This window comes from Salvia hispanica, chromosome 2 (assembly GCF_023119035.1).
Source record: "Salvia hispanica cultivar TCC Black 2014 chromosome 2, UniMelb_Shisp_WGS_1.0, whole genome shotgun sequence".
Classification (NCBI taxonomy): domain Eukaryota; kingdom Viridiplantae; phylum Streptophyta; class Magnoliopsida; order Lamiales; family Lamiaceae; genus Salvia; species Salvia hispanica.
Window position 1 is genome coordinate 19595013 of NC_062966.1, and position 18541 is coordinate 19613553.

Below are 18541 nucleotides of genomic sequence, written 5' to 3' on the forward strand. Positions count from 1 at the left end.
TCGTACATTTATTTTTGAACTCCCCTTAATATATGTATTCTAGTACATGTGTATATTCTGGGTGGACACAAGAGAAAAATTTGATTGGAGCTATATTGTAGTAAAATTTATTAGATAATAGTGATTCAGATTATTGATAAAGGTTTTGCATAATAATTTACATAAAATTTAAAAATTCTACTATAATAAAAGATTAAGTTTGATGAGAGGATAAGCTTTTTGGTAGCTCTATGTGTCCTTCTTGACACTTTTTGAAATGGGACGGTTCTAAAAACATCAATAAGATATTAAGATTATACCACGAAAACTATTTAAAATTGTATTTTTTTGGGCATATATACTTAAATAACTAAGTGTCAAATTCCATCTACAAACTAATACTCCCCCAGTCTCACGTTACTTGAGGCGTTTCTTTTCGGTACACGATTTAAGAAAGTTGTGCTGAGTAAATTAAATAAAGTAAGAAAAATAAGAGAGAGTACTAAAGTAAGAGAAAGAATAAAGTAGGTGAGATGATATGTTTTATTTTTAGCCAAAAAGAGAAATGACTCAAGTTACCCAAAAAAGAATACTATTCAAGTTACTTGAGACGGAGGGAGCAAGTAATAACATACAAATCATTTAAGATAATCTACTTCCAATTTGTATACATATTAGTATGTATTACGCACACATACGTAGATAAATAACATGTGGCAATTCATTTAGAACCATTATTTGTAATTGTCATTAATGCAAGTCCCTATAAGCATTAATGTTAGTTTCTCCTACATCAACATATATGAGTTTTAAGTTTAAATGCAAGTATAATATAATGAGATACTTTTTGTCCCATAAAAATATGCATAGTTTTTGTTTACATTCTTTTGGTACACTACTTCGCCATAAATTGTTTACAATGAGACTATCATTATCTATGTGCAATAACTTTATAAATCAAAGTGAGATCATTTCTTTACTCACGACACAATGTGACCCTTTCCTCAATCAAAATATAAACAGCACATTTAAAAAAAAAATATTATGTACCCCAAAGAATTAATCGTAGTTTTACGGAATATAGAAAGTACTAACATTTTCGTCGTCTTCTTATATTATGTGAAAAAGTACATAACTTAGCATCCAAGTCATGCACAATAATTTATATTAGTAAGAAGTGTAAGGTGTTAAAATGAAGCGTATTAATAAAGTGAATATAGAAAGAGCAAGGCAGCATTTTGCACACAATTCATGCGCGTGAACTTCTCTCCATCTCTCTCACAATCACACAGTCTCTGTCAACAGAACTTTCCAAGAAAACGATAAAAGAAAAAAAGGGAAAAAAATTAAAAAAACCACGATCAAATCAATTGAATAACATCTCTTCTACGCGTAATTCTTTTATCCTCTTCCCAAAACCCTAGCTTTCTCTCTCCGCGTCTCCACTATTCGATTCGCAGCTCCCCAGCTATGTCCGGCGAAGACAAGCCAGATCCCGACACTTGGGAGCTCCGCCACAACACCGCCGCCGCCGACAATTCCTTCTTCTACGCCACTGACGACTACAAAGAGAGCACCATACTCAGCGAGTTCGGCTGGAATATCCCGCCGGATTCCAATCGCCACTGCGATTTCGCCGATTTTCCCCCGATCGAGCCGGATTTGGCACCGAGCCGCATGGTGGAGGCCTCGCCTTCGAATCCGTCGGTATCTTCGAGCTCGTCGGACGATCCGCCGGAGAAATCCTCCGTCGCCGCCGCGAATCCGCCGCCGGACACAGCGTGAGTATTTCGTGCTAGATTAAACTGCATGCATGTGTGGTTTAGATCAGCGCTATTTGCGGTGGTGCGAAAATGCGAGCTCGCGAAATCCAGTCGTTCGATTGTCAATTTTCGTGTTGTCAAATTACAGAACCGTTAAATGTTTCACCGCAGAGAATTTGCACTAGTCTCAGTCTCTAGAAGCATCAATTTGCAGCACGCAAGTTGGGATGAGATATTTTCGGGATTTCCGCGGATTTTAGGGGCGTTTAGGGTAATTTATAAAGGGGGAAATTTTGTCACGGACCAAACACAGCCGCTATTGCGGCGGAATGGCGTGGCGATAAATATATTTCCTCCACTTCCCTTTTTCTTTTCGACTCCATATTTTTTATTGGATTCATCATCATAATTAATCATTAGATTTGCTTAATGCCAGTTATTTTTCTTGCTTAAAATATGAACTCCAGGTCCATGCACCTCGTCCCAAAACTTCTCATGAAATCGAGCTATATTTACATATATAATCTGGAAAAAATTTGTTTTTTTTGGACTAATTTTATGAAAATCTTAGATAGAAAAGATGATATTCTCTCATCCATAAACTTGTTCATAATATTAGGTAGAAGATTCGGCGGTTTTGGATGCTGTAATGCTTCATTAACAGACTTTGGTGGCTAATTATGAATTTTCGTATTTGGGTTCAGTTATTGCTCCTATAACAAATTTGCTTTTTTGTAGATTTCATTTTTATAGTCTTCATGAGAAATGTGGTAGTTAAAATGAATGAATCTAAGCTCCTATTGTTTTTCATTCTTGTTTCAAATTAATGTTTTCTGCTAATTAGCTTAACACACCAAAGTTTATTTGCATGCAATGTCTGTTTACTATGAATTTTCAGTTAAGTAATGACAAAGAATCTCTTATAGGGAATATATTTTTACCTAAACACGTTGTGAAAGTGAAATTTCTGGCTTATATTCGGATGATATGTATTTGTATTATTTGAGAGTATATGATTAAATGAAGGGCTGCTAAATTTTTGCAGGGGCAAGCCGAAAAAGAAGGGACAAAAGCGAATTCGGCAGCCACGTTTCGCCTTTGTCACTAAAAGTGAAGTTGATCATCTTGAAGATGGTTATAGATGGCGAAAGTATGGTCAAAAAGCAGTGAAAAACAGCCCATTTCCAAGGTACAAGACATGCCATCATCATATGTGTTTGTGTAAAAGCAAAATGGTGAAACATCAAAGATTGAATAATGGATATATCATGAATCTGGACATGCACATGTTTGGTGTTCCTACATTTGAAGTGCTTGAGTGAGTTAATATATTTAAGCATTAATCTCGGTATGGTGCATTTGAAGGATTTGGTCACTCCATTTCGTCACATGCCTAAATGTTTGCTTTAAATGTGTTTCTATTTAGATAGGAATTTACCAGAATTTTCACACAATGAAGTTATTGTGCATACTCTTTTGTGTAATTTCATCTTAGACCAGTAACACTTGACAAACCAAGGACACTTTGCTGACATGTTTATGTTTTTGTGTTGTGTTGAAGGAGCTATTATCGATGTACAAACAGTAAATGCATGGTAAAAAAGAGAATAGAACGGTCATTCGAGGATCCCTCAGTTGTAATAACAACATATGAAGGGCAACATAGTCATTACTCAGTTGGATACCCTAGAGGTGGTATGGTAACTCAGGAACCTGCATTTCCCAATTACTTAACACCTTCTTCTAACAATCCACACTTGCCATACCATCCTAGACTTCCTCATCCGCCGCAGCCGCCTCTTCAGCCTGCCGCCGGCAGTAGTGGCGGAGGAGAACCCCGTGCACCACCACCACCGGGGGAAGGACTCCTTGGGGACATCGTGCCGCCTAGAATGCGAAATAATGGGCCATGATATTCGATGGTATTATTGCTAAGCATGTTATGATTTGTCATTACAGAGTTTTGTATCCTTTAGTTATTTTTGTGGGGACTCTAATCTAATGTGCTCCATAATCTAATATTGCTAAGAATATATGGGTTTAGGGTATTCTATGTATATATTGTCTAGTAAGAGATGATTGTTGGACTGAATAAGGTCCTTTGCAGATTTAATTTTGGTATACAAAGTTCACATGATTCTGATAATAAGCTTATAAAAACATCTTGTTAGACGTTTGACATTGCCAAGTTTCCAGTCACTGTAAAATGTGTGCATGCTAATTTCCAAAGTCATTGTTTGATAATGCTAAAAAGTGCATTGCACATTTGCTTATATATTATAGTAATGTTCTTCCTTTATTTTTCTGTGTTTAGATAGAGTGTTTATTTGTGTGTGTATATAAATTAAAGTAACTGTTTTGTTAGCGTTAGCGTTTCTAAAATGCTTAATTCTATACTTTACCACTCCCTTTGTCTTTGAGTAAATCATCACATACTGAGTATTGTAATTAATTATGAGATTTTAGGAGATAGTAACATTTTAGTAATAGTAACAAAATATAATTGCATGAAGAATTTATTTTTATGTTCACCATCTTTTGCCCCAAAAAGTTTTTTAGCAGTAACAAATACTGTAGTAAAAGAAATTGGTAAGAGATAGGAGAAGCATACAAAAAAACAAGTGGGCTTAAAGGGGCGGATTATTTACTAAAAGCGGGGGCAGCATTGCGTGGAAATCAATGTTGCTTCTGTCCCCACGTATTGCTTTTTTTAACAATTTCACCTTTACCTATGTAACCATATGACAGTATATTTACTCATTTGCTGATCCAAGAATATTTCAAATACTATATTAAGTACCTCCAATTTAAATAAAAAATACTCCCTCCGTCCCAAATAATTTGACCCAGTATTCCATTTCGGTCCGTCCCACATAATTTGTCCCACTTCATTTTTACCATATTTGGTAGTGCACCCTATATTCCACTAACTCATTCCTACTCACATTTTATTATAAAACTAATACTTTAAAAGTAGGACCAACATTCCACCAACTTTTTCAACTCACTTTCCATTAGATTTCTTAAAACTCGTGCCGGGTCAAAGTGTCCCAAATTATCTGGGACAGAGGGAGTATTGCACATAAGAGATGATACAACTATTGGGGAATACTCAACTCGCCATAAAATTTAAGAGAGACGGTGGTTTTGATCAATTAGGCGCCAAAAAGTTTGAACGTGTGGTTTTGTTGTCTCCGAGCAAGAGCACATGTTAAGGTGAGATTGGGGAATTGATCAGGCATATATAGTAAACTCATGAGGGTTGAAAAATTCCACTAAATTTAATTTTTGGTGTTGTCGACCTCATATGATGCTGCAACTCTGATCATATCCTTCGGGTTGGGATTCACGTTTGTTATTAGTCAATCATCCATTGTCAGTGACGATCAATAACAGCTTTCTTTGTTATATTCGACCCCACAAATTATATTTCATAAATCAATCTTTATGGTTTTCGAGCATATTTTATAGGCCTAGAAGTTGGAGGTTGATGGGTTCACATATTCAGAGAGACTTATAAAATACTCCCTCCATCAAATGTAGTTGAGTCGATTATTTCTTTAGCTAAAAACTTTAATCTATCTCCTACTCTACTCTCTCTTTCGCTCTCCTACTTTTATTCTCCACACTTTAATCTTCAAACGTCAACTTTCTTAAATCTCCTGTTAAAAAAAAACGTCTCAACTAACTTGGAACGACTCACGGCGGGAGTGCAAAGATAGATCCAACATCAACACGTTCTCAATGACTTGCAAAAAACTCGATGTTCGAGTCCTGTATCTTCTATTAATTTCAGATATAAATATTGTTTGGATAAAAGGTTGTATGGTGGGACCAGAATTGGGCCACAAAGTAGTTATGGATTGGAGTGAGTCATCGTCCAAGCCCACAAACTTAGTGGGTCCCTTTCCCAGCCTTTCAGGGTACAACGGCCCAACTAATTCTGCACAACTTCATGTGTGATTTGACACTACACAAATAGCTTAAGTCTTATGTTTACTGTTTTCATGCTCTCTCTAAAAATTACTCCGTTAAAAGTTCATTACTCTTGCTACACATGATTGATTCTGTCTTTATACTACAAGTGCCACAAAACATTAAATCTCCATATTTCCAATCTAATTATGTGAAGTAACTAGCTGCAAATTATACTCCTACTAAGTAACCAAACAAGCCCTATAATAATTTGTAAAGAGGCTGACCTTAAACCAGTGAAGTTAAAAGCAAGCAGACAGAAAGTATGGTGAAATATAGGTGTGTGGTGGGATGACAACTAAGCATGTGCTTTGGTAGTATTCCCCTTTTTTTCCATCCAAAATCATAAATATAAAGTGACCCTTATAAATAATAATACTAAAAAAAAGGTTGAAAAAATGGATGTGAGGAAAGTTAAAGAATTGGGAGAGTGGTTCATTATCATCATCATGTTTCTTGCAATTTGTAACAGTCACAAAAGGGAGATTCACAATTCTTTTCTTAGTTATTAACTTCTACTCCAATCCAACCAACCAAATATCTCTAGACAGCTGCTGTCTTTATAGGTTCCTTGAACTGCACTTTAGTTTGTTGTCTGCTCATAAAAATGAGATGCTTACTTAAAGAAACACTAAAACTGTGTTTGTTAAAGACAATGATTCTTTTGATTGAGACAAAATGTACTAGTTTTGAGGGATGATAACAACATAGTGTGGCTGAGGAAAACTATGTATGATCATGAATATCAAATGCAAGAATTCTGTGGAAATGTGAATAAAATGAATTGACTACAAATTTCTTTTAGCTACCATGTGAATGCCTCAAAATGAGCAGAAAACATGTTTAGATTGATCAAAAAATTAAACAACAGCATGGAACAGAATGCAGCTGAAGATCACTAACATGTAGTAGCAGAAAATAACCATAGTTTATGTAAGCAAATATAAATATTAACCAAGTTTGATGATTGAAGCCCACCATTGTTCTTACTCTGTTTCGTCCTCGGCCTACCAAGGGAAGAAGTGGCCCCCGTCCTCGTCCTCATCAGCCTCCGGAGCTGGGAGGTTGAGATCGAGCAGATCACGGATGTCATCATCGGGCTTCTCCACTAGACTACGGCTGCTGCTCTCGTCGTGCCCAGTGAGGAAATGCGACCTCTTGTGCCCACCTAAAGCCTGCCCATTCTTGAAAACTCTGTCACAGAATGGGCAAGCATGAGGCTTGTTGTTGCTGCTGCTGTTCTTCTTGGTTTTAATCTTCTTCTCAGATGGACTCTTAGCACTACTCTCCTTCCTCTTGCTCGGGGATTCGACAAATTTGGCAGCACCACTCCTGTAATAAGCAGAATCATCTGGACTGTTCTCACCACATTCACCATAAGCATTGGTTCTCTTGCTGCAAGGCCTGTGCCCACCAAGAGCTTGATAGGATTTAAAAGTCTTTTTACAGTTGAAGCATTCATATTTACTCTTTTTGTCTCCACTCTTCACCATTCTTGCTGGTTCATTCCAAAATCCAGATCCATACTTCCTCTTTCTTGATTCAACCCCTCCACATTTTTCATCATCATCAACAACAATCTCATCCTCATCATCATCATAGGCATTCCCTTTTCTTGCTTTTCTCAACTCATTAGCACAACTCTTGATTTGACTGCTCTTCTTCCACACCCCAAATCCACCACTCCTCCTATTACAATCCACTGATACCTCAGACTCACCCTTAGCACACTCATCCAAGAAATAACCCGAATCAGAATCCTCCATTTTCGCGGTCTCACCATCTCCAAACTTCCCCACCTCGTATCTCTCAACTCTCTCCTTCCTCACCTCCATAGACGAAGACTTGGTCTCCACAACCACAGAGTTATTATCAGAAGACTCCACAACCGAATTCACTCCAACCTTAACACCGCAATCCCTAGACAACATCATCAAACACACAGCCATCTCCTCCTGCTCATGCCCATCAATCTCAGAAACTGAAGAAGAGCCAAAAGGCCAATCCTCTGCAATTTTCTTACACTTCCTACTCTTGGAAGCAGACCTTGTTCTAATCCTAACCATTCTCTCCTCAGCTTCAGTATCAGAATGGCTATCCAAAACCACCTTCTGATTCTCACTAGTCCAAGAGTACTGATCATCCTTAGCCGAAGCCCCTCCCCTCTCCCTCTCAGAATGGCAAGCCATGTGCCCACACAGAGCCTTCATCGACTTAAACCCTTTGCCGCATTGCTTGCAGACCTTCTCCTCCTGCAATGGCGGCCGCACCGCCCTCCAAGACTTCTTCGGATTCTCCCTCAGAACATACCCCGAATCGCTCACGAATTGGTCCCTTTTCATGTCGAAACACTCCAAATTCTCCTCAATTTCAGCTGAATTCGCAACTACGTGAGACCTCATGTGACCCCCAAACGACTTCCCACATGGGAATCTCTTGTTGCAGAGCTTGCAGACGTAGCGCGATTCATCCGCCATTTTCGATCAATTCTTGAAATGAAAATCGAGATGAGGGAAGTCTCAAGTGAGTTGTTCAAGTAGGCAGCATTCGTCGATCTCTGGGCAGATCAGATGATTGGAAGTAGATGGGGGAAAAAAAGATTTGATTTTTAACAAGAGGAGGTTGAATCTAGAATGTGGGGTTGGGCGCAGATCACCAAGTGCGTGACCTCGCGACAGTTTTGGGAGAAGGGAAAGATCTTGAATTCCGAATCCATGGAAATCTGGTTTCACTTATAGACTAGTAGTATTTGTATTGGCATTAATGGAGAGGAGAGGAGAGGGGAATTTAGAAATTGGGGAAAGAATCAAAGTGTATTTGAGAAGGAGATGGGTCGGTAATGATGGCCCTTGAAGCAGCCACAGCCTATCAACATTAAGAAATTGAAACAGAAACACAAACCAAAAGACTCTTTCTTCCCTATATTTCTCTCTCACTAACACACACAAATCACCTCATTTTCTCTCTCCTCACCTATTTGCATTTCTTGTTGCTTGTCTGTTGTAGTAGGAGGAGAATTCCATGCATGGAAGCAATATATATATATATACTCCACTTTTAGAGGGAGAGAGAGAGAGAGAGATGAGGGCAGCACGTGTACTTTTGTGGGGGAGGAAGAGAAAATCAGACGGTGTGTTTATGTTAATATCAAAATGGGATTACTGTGAAAAGAAAAAAGATTTGATCTTTATATCAAAGAAAAACAAAATTATTCAAGATTTTGTGTTTGTGGAATTTTGAGTGTGGCACTGAAACAAGAATTTGCTGTGAAATTTCCAAATTCTTGAGGAAGAATAAGGGCGTGTTTGGGTTTAGCTTGAATTGCTAATTCAGATTTTTGCCTCTATAAACTTAGTATATGTACATTTGTGTAGGATTTTAATACTTTCATAACTCCCCACATGTTTTCCACACTCAAAAGTCATGCCTAATATTTTTGGGAACTGCTAATAAATGGATGTTTTTACCTTTTGGAGTTTGATTAGTATAAAAATGTTAGGCCAAGGCGATTTTTATTGGATGAATCTGTTCCAATAAATATTAATACGTGTCAGTTTGTTTATATACTATGGAGAAAATATGTAGTCGAATAAGATTTCACGAAAAGTATTAGTGACCATAAAACATACCATATTCTATGTGAAGCAGTAGTGAGAATGTGACTAATTCACATGATTTTTAAAGTATTTAGATAATTGTATTTAAATAGATATTTAAGTGTAGCCATACAACCATATATCAAAAGTAGGTTGTTACAGCTGCATAGCAAATTGCAATCTTGGAATATTTTTTGTGATCAAATTTGGATCTGGCTCCATTCTGTGTTCAATGGGCTCATGCTACTATTTTTGAGTGTTTGAGAGAGACAGTTTTATAAAAATCAAAGAATAATAATTTTACTGTCTCACATTAAAATAGGTTGGTACAAGTAGCAATTTTTGAAATGCAGTAGCCAAATTATATGTATATTTTTTGGTAAAGTAAAATTTCGAATTGCAAAATTTTGAGTATGAGTATATGATCCTGAAAACAAGGAGTCACACGATATTTTATTTAACTACATTTAATTAATATTGCAAACACATGTAGATATTGCAGCTTAATGGTTTTATGTTTCGGTCATATTTGGTCGATATTTGTCTATTACTAATAAGATTCAAGGTTATAAATTGATATTTTAACACACATTTTTTAAAGAAAACGTCTCACCCTATATTAAACATGTCGATTTATTATTGGCTTGTTTGCTGTCCAGTTGTAACAGATAATTATGATAAATTTATATTTTGTTTTTTTCACAACATAAATACTAAATTTATTGAGTATTGAGTGTATAATATATCAAAGGCGTTGGACCTTTTACCTAATCTTACGAGTTTCGTTTTAATGGATTAATTCGAATAATTAGTATTATACAAACTTAATGGTCAATTGAATAAAAAAGTTACAAACTAACAAACCTAAAATTTTGATTGATTTAATTATCTACAGACTACAGCATATAGGCATAACCAATTAACCACATCATCACTCCAAATCAGTTCTAGTTGCTTAATAGCAGTATGAAATTACTACTGTAAACTTTCAATTTTTTTACTCCTTTGTTGAATTTATCTATGTTTTGTAAGTCATTGGATGCTTATTTTGTGTATCAATGAGTTTTCTAAAATAGTAGTAACATTTTTAAATTACTCCAACTAACTAGTAAGAGTTAATGGAAACAAATAATAAATGTGAAATAGTACAGAATCTGAATTTGACCTGCAATATAACTGAGGGAGAGAAGACAATACGAAGAAATTGGTATTTTTGTGGATGGATTAAAACTTTTAATGATTCATCTGTGGGAAAGATTATACTTTGAAAAACATTAAATGGAATAGCACTAAATATGTGTTAATTTGTGCAGATCCACCATAATAAATTCGAGTATTATAGGAAAGACATCCATCATAGCACTGAACACAATACCACAAAAATTATGCACATTTCAGATCCAAAATTTATCACAATTTTTCTAAGTTTTTAACACATCTTCCTAAGTTTTTCTACTTCCATTTGTTGCGTGTTTGCAGTTGCTCTCAATTTTTTTTACTAGTAAATATAGTTGAGGTTATAATAAGATCACTGCATTTTTTAATTACCTATTTATTACACATGCACAATGTATAGTGGTGAAAGTCAAGAAATGGCATAAATAATTATCAACGCGTCAACTCTTGAATATAGTAAAATCTTATGCATAAATATATCATTTCCAACATTCTACCCATATATTAATTCCTGATCTTTAATCGTATTGGGATATGCGACGAGTGTATCGAACTAGCTTGTGTTTAACGATAATGATTTTGAATTGAAAACTAAGTTCTCTACAACTTTAAATTAATAAATTACAAGTTGAGCTTTAATTTTTATTGAATTTATAAAATTATTAACATCAATAGTTAAAATTAAGCTAAATGTATAAAACAACATACATTAAACATGGATATTTAAACGAGAGTAATATGATTGCCATAAAAGTATACACATTGTGTATTCTCTTAAATTTTTTTAGGAGAAAATCACTTGTTTTTTTATTGATATATGAATAGATATATAAAGAGCGCATCACGGTAGATTTAAACCCGAGAATTTTGTCCTCAACATTAAGTCATTAACCACTCTCCATCACGCGCTTTTTGTTAAAATTAAGCTAAATCGTGCATTTTTTACATGTAAAAAAGGGAGAGAAACAAAAAATTAACTAAGGAAAAATCACCATTGCATAAAGATAATTAAGCTACTAAAAAACTACTCCATAAATATTTGGTACTAACTTAAAATTATAAGCCTAGTAAAAGGTCACTAAGTGACTTAATTTTGAGTAATTGTCTTAGTACTATAGTTGACCCAAAAGCTACATAATAAACCAACTTCGCTTTTATATTTGTATAATATAAGTCCCAACAATTCATAGACGCAGTGTGGTCTCTCACCTCACAATCAATTATATGGAGTACTATATTTTATCCTTTTACTTCTTTAATTTTCAATAAGACTGCATAAATTAATTAATTAATAAGATACAGGTTGGTTGAGCGCCGGCTGGATAGGCTTCATTTTAGAAATACTTGATCCTTGTTTTTAAATAATAATACTCGTATCTTAATTAAAAACTTTATTTAAATAATTAAATAAAAGTCATAACTATACCAAACATGTACTCCTAGCTGGCCAAGGATGAGAATATACGTGCTGCTATTTTCTTATCGAAATAATATCAATAAAAAAATCACTTTCTGGGCCCAACCCTTGAGCTATTTAGAGAAAAAATTTCAAATTTGTCCAAGCTATAGTATAGGCAACTTCTTAGCTTTTTATGGGCAAAAATTATAGAACCGGTAACGCCAGGTAATTAATACTATCAATTATTCAAAAAAATTACTAGTTTCAAGTTCGCACACAGATTTCGTTAAATCTTCTTTATTTTGTTAGTGATTCAATATGTAATTTGGCTTTGTAGCTAAATTTATACAATCGCAGTTTTTGGATCTAAATCGGTTTAAATTGACAATTACAAAGCGAATCATTTGTCACATTACTAGGAGAATTAAATATCCACTTGGCACAATCAGGACAGTGAGGTACCATTAATAATATTCTGAATATGGCATCCGATAATAAAGATTTGTTAAATGATTTAAATTATTCACTGATAACATACTAACAGTAATACTAATAAACAATAATAACAATATTAATTATAATAACGATTATTATTATGATTTTTTTATGGTTAGAATTTTAATGCAATAATAGAAATAAAGTATACAGTATCAAATATCTAAACCAGTAATAACTTGGAATAAAGTACTCCTACCAAAGAAAAACTAGAAAACATGAATACTAGAAAAAAAGTTGCACTATCTACTTGTTTTGAAGGTTCTTACTATTTCAACAAACACAAGAACTTAAAATATAGAAATCAGATTACTTTACCACCATACAAACAAACTCTAAGAATGCTGTAAATAATTGGATTGACCGAGGAGATTTAATTCTCTTAAACCAAATCATCCGAGAATATTCAGACTTTATTTTCCTTTTTAGGCAGGGAGATAATTTAAGGAATAAGTTATAGCCAAATTAAGCCATTTTGCATGAAGAAATATGTACATCCCTCTATCTTTATGACCCTACGAATATTGTCATCATTCCTCAAAAGCTAAATGAGAAACAAAATTCTTCTTTCCCCATCAAGATAACTCTTTTTGTCCTCAAAATGCTCAACTTAGATTACTTATCACCCCCCACCCCCCACCCCCAACCCCACCCCCAAAATAAAAAAGACAAATATCTGGGTATCAGGAACAAGTTGCAACCCCCAACTACATCCAAATGCATGCTACTTCTCACTCTCCTGAACTTGGCTTAGGAACATTACCACCAGAAGTAGCCGGTCCGTGATTGCCACCTTCATCAACATCATCCTTCTTTGGAATACTACCATCAAAAGTTTCAAGATTGTCAAAGCTGCCCTTGTCTCCGCAAACAATCTCAGGCTCGGAACCATATCTGTCTGCCCACCCTGCATCCAAGTCCTGGTCGCTAAGAGACCCAACGTCCGAATCTCCATCTCCTCCGACATGGAGATGATGAAAGTCCCCATGGGTATGATGGAGATCATCACCATCTTCGGCCAGCAGAAAATGGGTTGAAGGGTAGTGTACTCGGGCAGATTTCAGGTCTTCATCATCATCACTGTCTATCCGTGACAAATAAGATCGGTTTTGAACACCTCGCTTCCGTAGCATGAACACATTGAAGTAGTAGCTGACGAATTCCTTTTTTGTCCGAGAAGGAAACACTGCAGCAAGGTCCTTCCAAAAGTCTCTACCTAATGAAGCAGGATTGGAGATAACCACCTTGTGGAAAAGCTGCTCATCTTCAGCGCTCCACCTCTGGGTTATCTCCTCACCCATCTCATAGAAGCCTAACTTCACAAAAGTTTCATCACCGATGGTGTAGCGCAATTTCTCTCTTGCTTCCCTCACATGTTGCTGCACACATCTCACAGACCCCATATCTGGGCAGACACAATCAGCTCTGCCACGACCAACAGTGTAACCATCACTGCTTAAATCATTTAAACCAGGTGGCGGAATGATACAAATACCCATAAGTTTGTGTACCAAATCATCTTTGATGGAGTTTCTAGTGCCTGAGAAATTCTTCCCACTAGCACTAGGATCCCACTCCGGAACTTCTGCCTGATGGTCTGGCCCAACTGGCACTTCTTTCCTGGGGGAACAGTTTAATAAATACACATATGGGTCCTCATACTGTTCTGGAGGTAGCCGAGGCAAGGTTAAGTCAATAACTCCTGGAACATTGTAATAGCGAGCAAAGTCCTGATCTTCAAAATGCTCCCCTCTGCTGCTGCTACTGCTAGTGGTGGTGGCCAAAGAAAAGGGTATACTTGCATCCAATTCTTTGTCCACTATCAAGGCGCCAATGCCGCCACTTTCAGGCATCCCATCCGAATCTAGTTCAGATAATTTGCTCTTGGCTTCACCTAAGTGATTTAACATGCCAAAAAGAATGAGTTAAATATATACAAATAATACAACTATACAACTTGTTTGAATAAAGAAAGAAGACTTAAGTTGTTACAAATATCACAAAACATGTGTCGCTGCACAAGCTTGCATATTCGAGTATCAGTCTAAATGACAATATCCAAGAAAATATGATACAACCATGAGTGACAAAAGAAACTGAAGTTCTGGTATTCAATAGCATATCATACCAGGAGAATTTACTATTGGAAAAGTTGGGCGAGAAGGAAAATCTTCGGTCGCTAATGTCAGCTTTTTGTTGCTATCGTGCTGTTTAGGTTGCTCGAATGAAAGCTCCGGAAGATTTTCCTCTTCCAATGGTCGCTTCACACCCATCCTCTGTAATTCAAGATGAAAAAAAAAATATCAGATTAACAATTTCTATAAAGCTTACTGGTGGCACTTAATAAGAAATAACGATCTAGTTCATGACGCCATTTTCTAAAAAAAAGTTCATGACGTCATAAGAGCAAAAATCGGTATCAGTTACACGTCAATGCTAAATATATAAGTGATTCTGTATTTTCTTAAACTCATCTATAACTCGCTGCAACTCAAAATCGCACATCTGTAAATCAATAAAGGTAGAAATGAAATCAAGATGCAAAAGAAGGTAAAAAAGGAGAAGCGGTGTGACACGTGTTCACAAGAACACCAGATCATATGGCCACATTACAATGGACAAACGGAAAGCAAAACTGTATTTAAGACCATTAGACAAATATACACTTTGGAACTTGACATGATGCGCCCAAGTAGCAGCACCAAAAACAAATTGATCACTTAACTATTATGATGTAGAGATAAAGTACAATGTAAACAATTAAGCAACGGATCTCAAACCCAATCCAGCCTTATAACTCTACTACTTCCTTTCATGACATCAACCAGTGTCACTAAATGTCTCCAAATATCTATCCTGTGCTCTTTTTAACAATCATTTTTCACATGTTATTATGCCTCATGTAAAAAAGATTAAATCACAACTATGATAGGACTTTTAAAACATGAAAGGCTGAATAAAAAAACGGTCTTCTTCATTTCACTGCTTTCTACTTGAAGTATATAGGTTGGGGGATCCATTTTCCTAAATTAATTGAATACATAACAACTGAAGAACCTATCTATTCTCTGCAGCCAAATTATTGCAAGATTCAGCTAAAATAAAAGAAGACGCCCAATTTTCATATGAAACCCTAACCCTAGATTCAATTCCACAAATGAAACCACCAAAAAAACAATAAAAAATATCAATTCGGAAATATACGTACCAAAAACATAAACCAATTTACAGTCAGCCTGAAGATAGAGCAACGACGAACAGCGAAACCCTAGGTATCAAAAAGTCTCCTTATAGAATTACAGTTCCTGATTCTATTAATAGAGGCGAAATAAAGAATGAAGCCAATTGGAAACAAAAAGGCTAAGAAAATCAGATTTCGGGGAAAAATCGCACAGATCGGAAAATTCAAAGCTAAAACCTAGAATTTCTTAGAACGAACAGATTATATTCGATCCGCCAATCAATCGAGAGAGGGAGGGACGAATTGAATCAAAAGATAGCTAGATTTGAAAATTGAGAAAAGAATTGGAGCGAAATTTCCATTACAGATTTCAGTGAAATCGGCGTTTGACGGAATTGGGGGAAAATTTTACGGTGCGGTTCGCGTGGGTTTTGTAGAGTGAAGTACGACCCGAATACGATGACCCGGTTTTGATTCCGCACGTGGTTTCTTTCGTACACGTGTCAGCCAGCTGAGTGAAGATCGTTTTATCATGTGTTTGGGGTGAATATCGTTTGTCTATTTTTATTCACCACAGCCGTTAAAGGATACTACTTGTCTGATTTTTTTGTTTATTTTAACTCTCTGAACACAAGCCCAATCAAATTTTGCAATATTTGATCAAAATTACATCTGTAATAATATTCTTACAGTATCATCAATTATGAAGTTCTGTTTAAATTGTTGATCTTTGCTCATTAAAATTAGCCAAAATCGCATCAGATTTGTTGAGTTTCTAGTAGAGACAATTAATAAATGGAAAAAGAGAATGTACAGTTTAGCTGACTATCCATATGTTTTATTGTAATGTTTGGAATTTTATAATCATTCCAAAGATATTGGGTACTATTAATGTGTTTGATGTGTATTTAAAATTAGATTCTTAAATTCAAAATGTGTTCGGATTGTCACTGCAACAGACGTTTGATATCATCCGTTTTAGGTCAAGTCCGCACGAATTTGTTTTAGGATTACTCCTAAAAGACTTCAAATTGATTGGAGTTGAACATGAATTATATATACCTTCCAACTTTTCTTAGACTCCCAATATGGGATGGATCTGTACTCAACAAAATGTGTTTGATAGATAACTTCTATAGATAGCTAGTGCAACATTTAGGTCCTGGACAAATAACACATGATTTTCATCGTAAACACGCGAAATGTGCACCAGCTAACCTTTGCATTGTGCAATTTTAATAAGTGTCATAAGATTGAACTCACACAATTCTTATTAAACATCCATGCACAAGTTTGGTAATGATTCTTTCAAAATTGTATAAATCTTACTTACCAAACATGAGCGAGGTTGGCTTGGCAATGTGTTGCAATGGTCTATTTATATGAATTTAGTTGATTCATGCCAGCTGAAGAAATAGTTAGGGATCAGAAAGATGTATTTTATTGCTTAATTCAATATGTGCTAGGGTTACAACCTTTATAGGTAGGAGAAGATTTACATATGGTAAACGAGATCATTGGAGATCCTATCTAGTTATGGTATACAATCAAATTAAAATCAATCACCATAATTACGTGATTTCTTTCCAACACTCCCCCTCAAGTTAAGTAACGGGGTTTCCGATACTCAACTTGCTCAATACTTCCTTGAATGATTTGGAATTCACAGCTTTGGTTAGAATGTCTGCCAACTGATCTTCCGACTTCACATATGGAAACTCGACAATCCTGGCTTCAATTTTCTCCTTGATGAAGTGTCTGTCGACTTCCACGTGTTTAGTTCTATCGTGTTGAACTGGTGAAGGGTCTCTTGTGGTCTATGAGTCGGTTTTCGTATGTAATTTGGAGTGTATCCAACTGATCAGGAAGAGATTCCCGACCCAGCTGAGTCGTTGGTACGACAACCGGGACCTGGCTTCAAACAATTTTCCTCAACCCACTTCTACCGATTAGTATAGTGGAGGTAAGGGGTCGAATCCCACAAGGATGGACACGTTTTGATAACTGCGGTGACTTTCCTGGGTGTTTTTGGTTAGCTACCACGCTGGGTTGAGATTTTACCTAGGCAAGAAATAAATGTGGTACTCTACTGACTAGTAGGCGTGAAAGTAACAGGCATGTGATGGTGTTCGAGAAAATAGGGGACAAAGTGTCTCAGAGGCATATGAAAAGTAGACAGTTACTAAAAAAGGAAATCTAGACAACAAGGTATATCTGGTGGCTGGGTGGCTCTCTGACAGGTCCTACGCAGATAACCGAAAAAGTAGGGAACAAAAGCAAAAGTAACTTAAAAGTAAAGTGGTTCAAACTAAAGTTGATTTTGACATTTTCTTCTTCACCAAGCATTAACAAAAATCAGATGAACTCAAACACCATAACTAAACTCAGATTCATAACCTAAAACTCACGAACCATTGATTAAAATGCTCAAACTTAAAATAAACGGTGAAACTGCAATTTTACTTCTACTGACTAACATGCAAGGCGGTGATTATAATGCAACACGAAGACTCAAGCACGAAGATTAGACTAAAATATAACTACAACTTCAGATCGACAACTCCAGATAAGAAAACACTTAGAGATTAAAAGCAACAACTAGATCTAACTTTCCTAAGCAGAATGAGGCAAACTCGAACCAAAGCGACATACGAAATAGAAACTTCATAATTTAACGTTGGAACTTCACAAAGTACTTCAAAAGGCAACAACGATGAGTGTTTGCAACAAAACCAACGACGAAAACAAGTAAAGATTAAACTAGAAAGCAAAATAACGATTGTTTGGCCACTCCCGGCGATGATACTTCTATACTACTACGGTAATCTGGCCGGAACGGTGGATCGATGACTCCTCCGGCAGACTCTTGGCCGCCAAGTGACCATAGTCTGTGGCAGAGGAACGAGAAGAACGCTGGATAATGCTGAAGGAACCGATCTTCGAGAGAGAATTCTAACTAAGTGTCTCTCTCCAAGTG

General features: G+C 36.1%; 3 protein-coding genes across 3 annotated transcripts; 1 reads left to right on the forward strand and 2 right to left on the reverse strand.

The window, feature by feature from the left end:
* Positions 1 to 1217: 1217 nt before the first annotated feature.
* Positions 1218 to 3888, forward strand: LOC125204218 (probable WRKY transcription factor 57). Its single transcript, XM_048102811.1, has 3 exons — positions 1218 to 1760; positions 2788 to 2931; positions 3304 to 3888. Exons 1-3 carry the CDS (start codon positions 1450 to 1452, stop codon positions 3653 to 3655), a joined length of 807 nt encoding a protein of 268 aa, XP_047958768.1. The 5' UTR covers positions 1218 to 1449; the 3' UTR covers positions 3656 to 3888.
* Positions 3889 to 6530: 2642 nt separating this feature from the next.
* Positions 6531 to 8711, reverse strand: LOC125204808 (zinc finger protein ZAT4-like). The gene has a single exon (XM_048103544.1). The coding sequence runs from the start codon at positions 8192 to 8194 to the stop codon at positions 6725 to 6727; it is 1470 nt and encodes a 489-aa protein (XP_047959501.1). The 5' UTR covers positions 8195 to 8711; the 3' UTR covers positions 6531 to 6724.
* A 4323-nt stretch (positions 8712 to 13034) lies between these two features.
* On the reverse strand, positions 13035 to 15981 carry LOC125207713. Its single transcript, XM_048107177.1, has 3 exons — positions 15592 to 15981; positions 14512 to 14659; positions 13035 to 14277 (listed from the first exon to the last, which is right to left on the reverse strand). Exons 1-3 carry the CDS (start codon positions 15598 to 15600, stop codon positions 13115 to 13117), a joined length of 1320 nt encoding a protein of 439 aa, XP_047963134.1. The 5' UTR covers positions 15601 to 15981; the 3' UTR covers positions 13035 to 13114.
* Positions 15982 to 18541: the final 2560 nt, after the last annotated feature.

Bases quoted from the DNA above. Each gene is read 5' to 3' on its own strand.
- LOC125204808 (XM_048103544.1), bottom strand. From the start codon at position 8,194: ATGGCGGATGAATCGCGCTACGTCTGCAAGCTCTGCAACAAGAGATTC.
- LOC125207713 (XM_048107177.1), bottom strand. The intron at 14,278-14,511 runs GTATGATATGCT...TAAATCACTTAG, and splicing joins TCCAATAGTAAATTCTCCTG to GTGAAGCCAAGAGCAAATTA.
- LOC125204218 (XM_048102811.1), top strand. From the start codon at position 1,450: ATGTCCGGCGAAGACAAGCCAGATCCCGACACTTGGGAGCTCCGCCAC. The intron at 1,761-2,787 runs GTGAGTATTTCG...AAATTTTTGCAG, and splicing joins AATCCGCCGCCGGACACAGC to GGGCAAGCCGAAAAAGAAGG. The intron at 2,932-3,303 runs GTACAAGACATG...GTTGTGTTGAAG, and splicing joins AAAAACAGCCCATTTCCAAG to GAGCTATTATCGATGTACAA.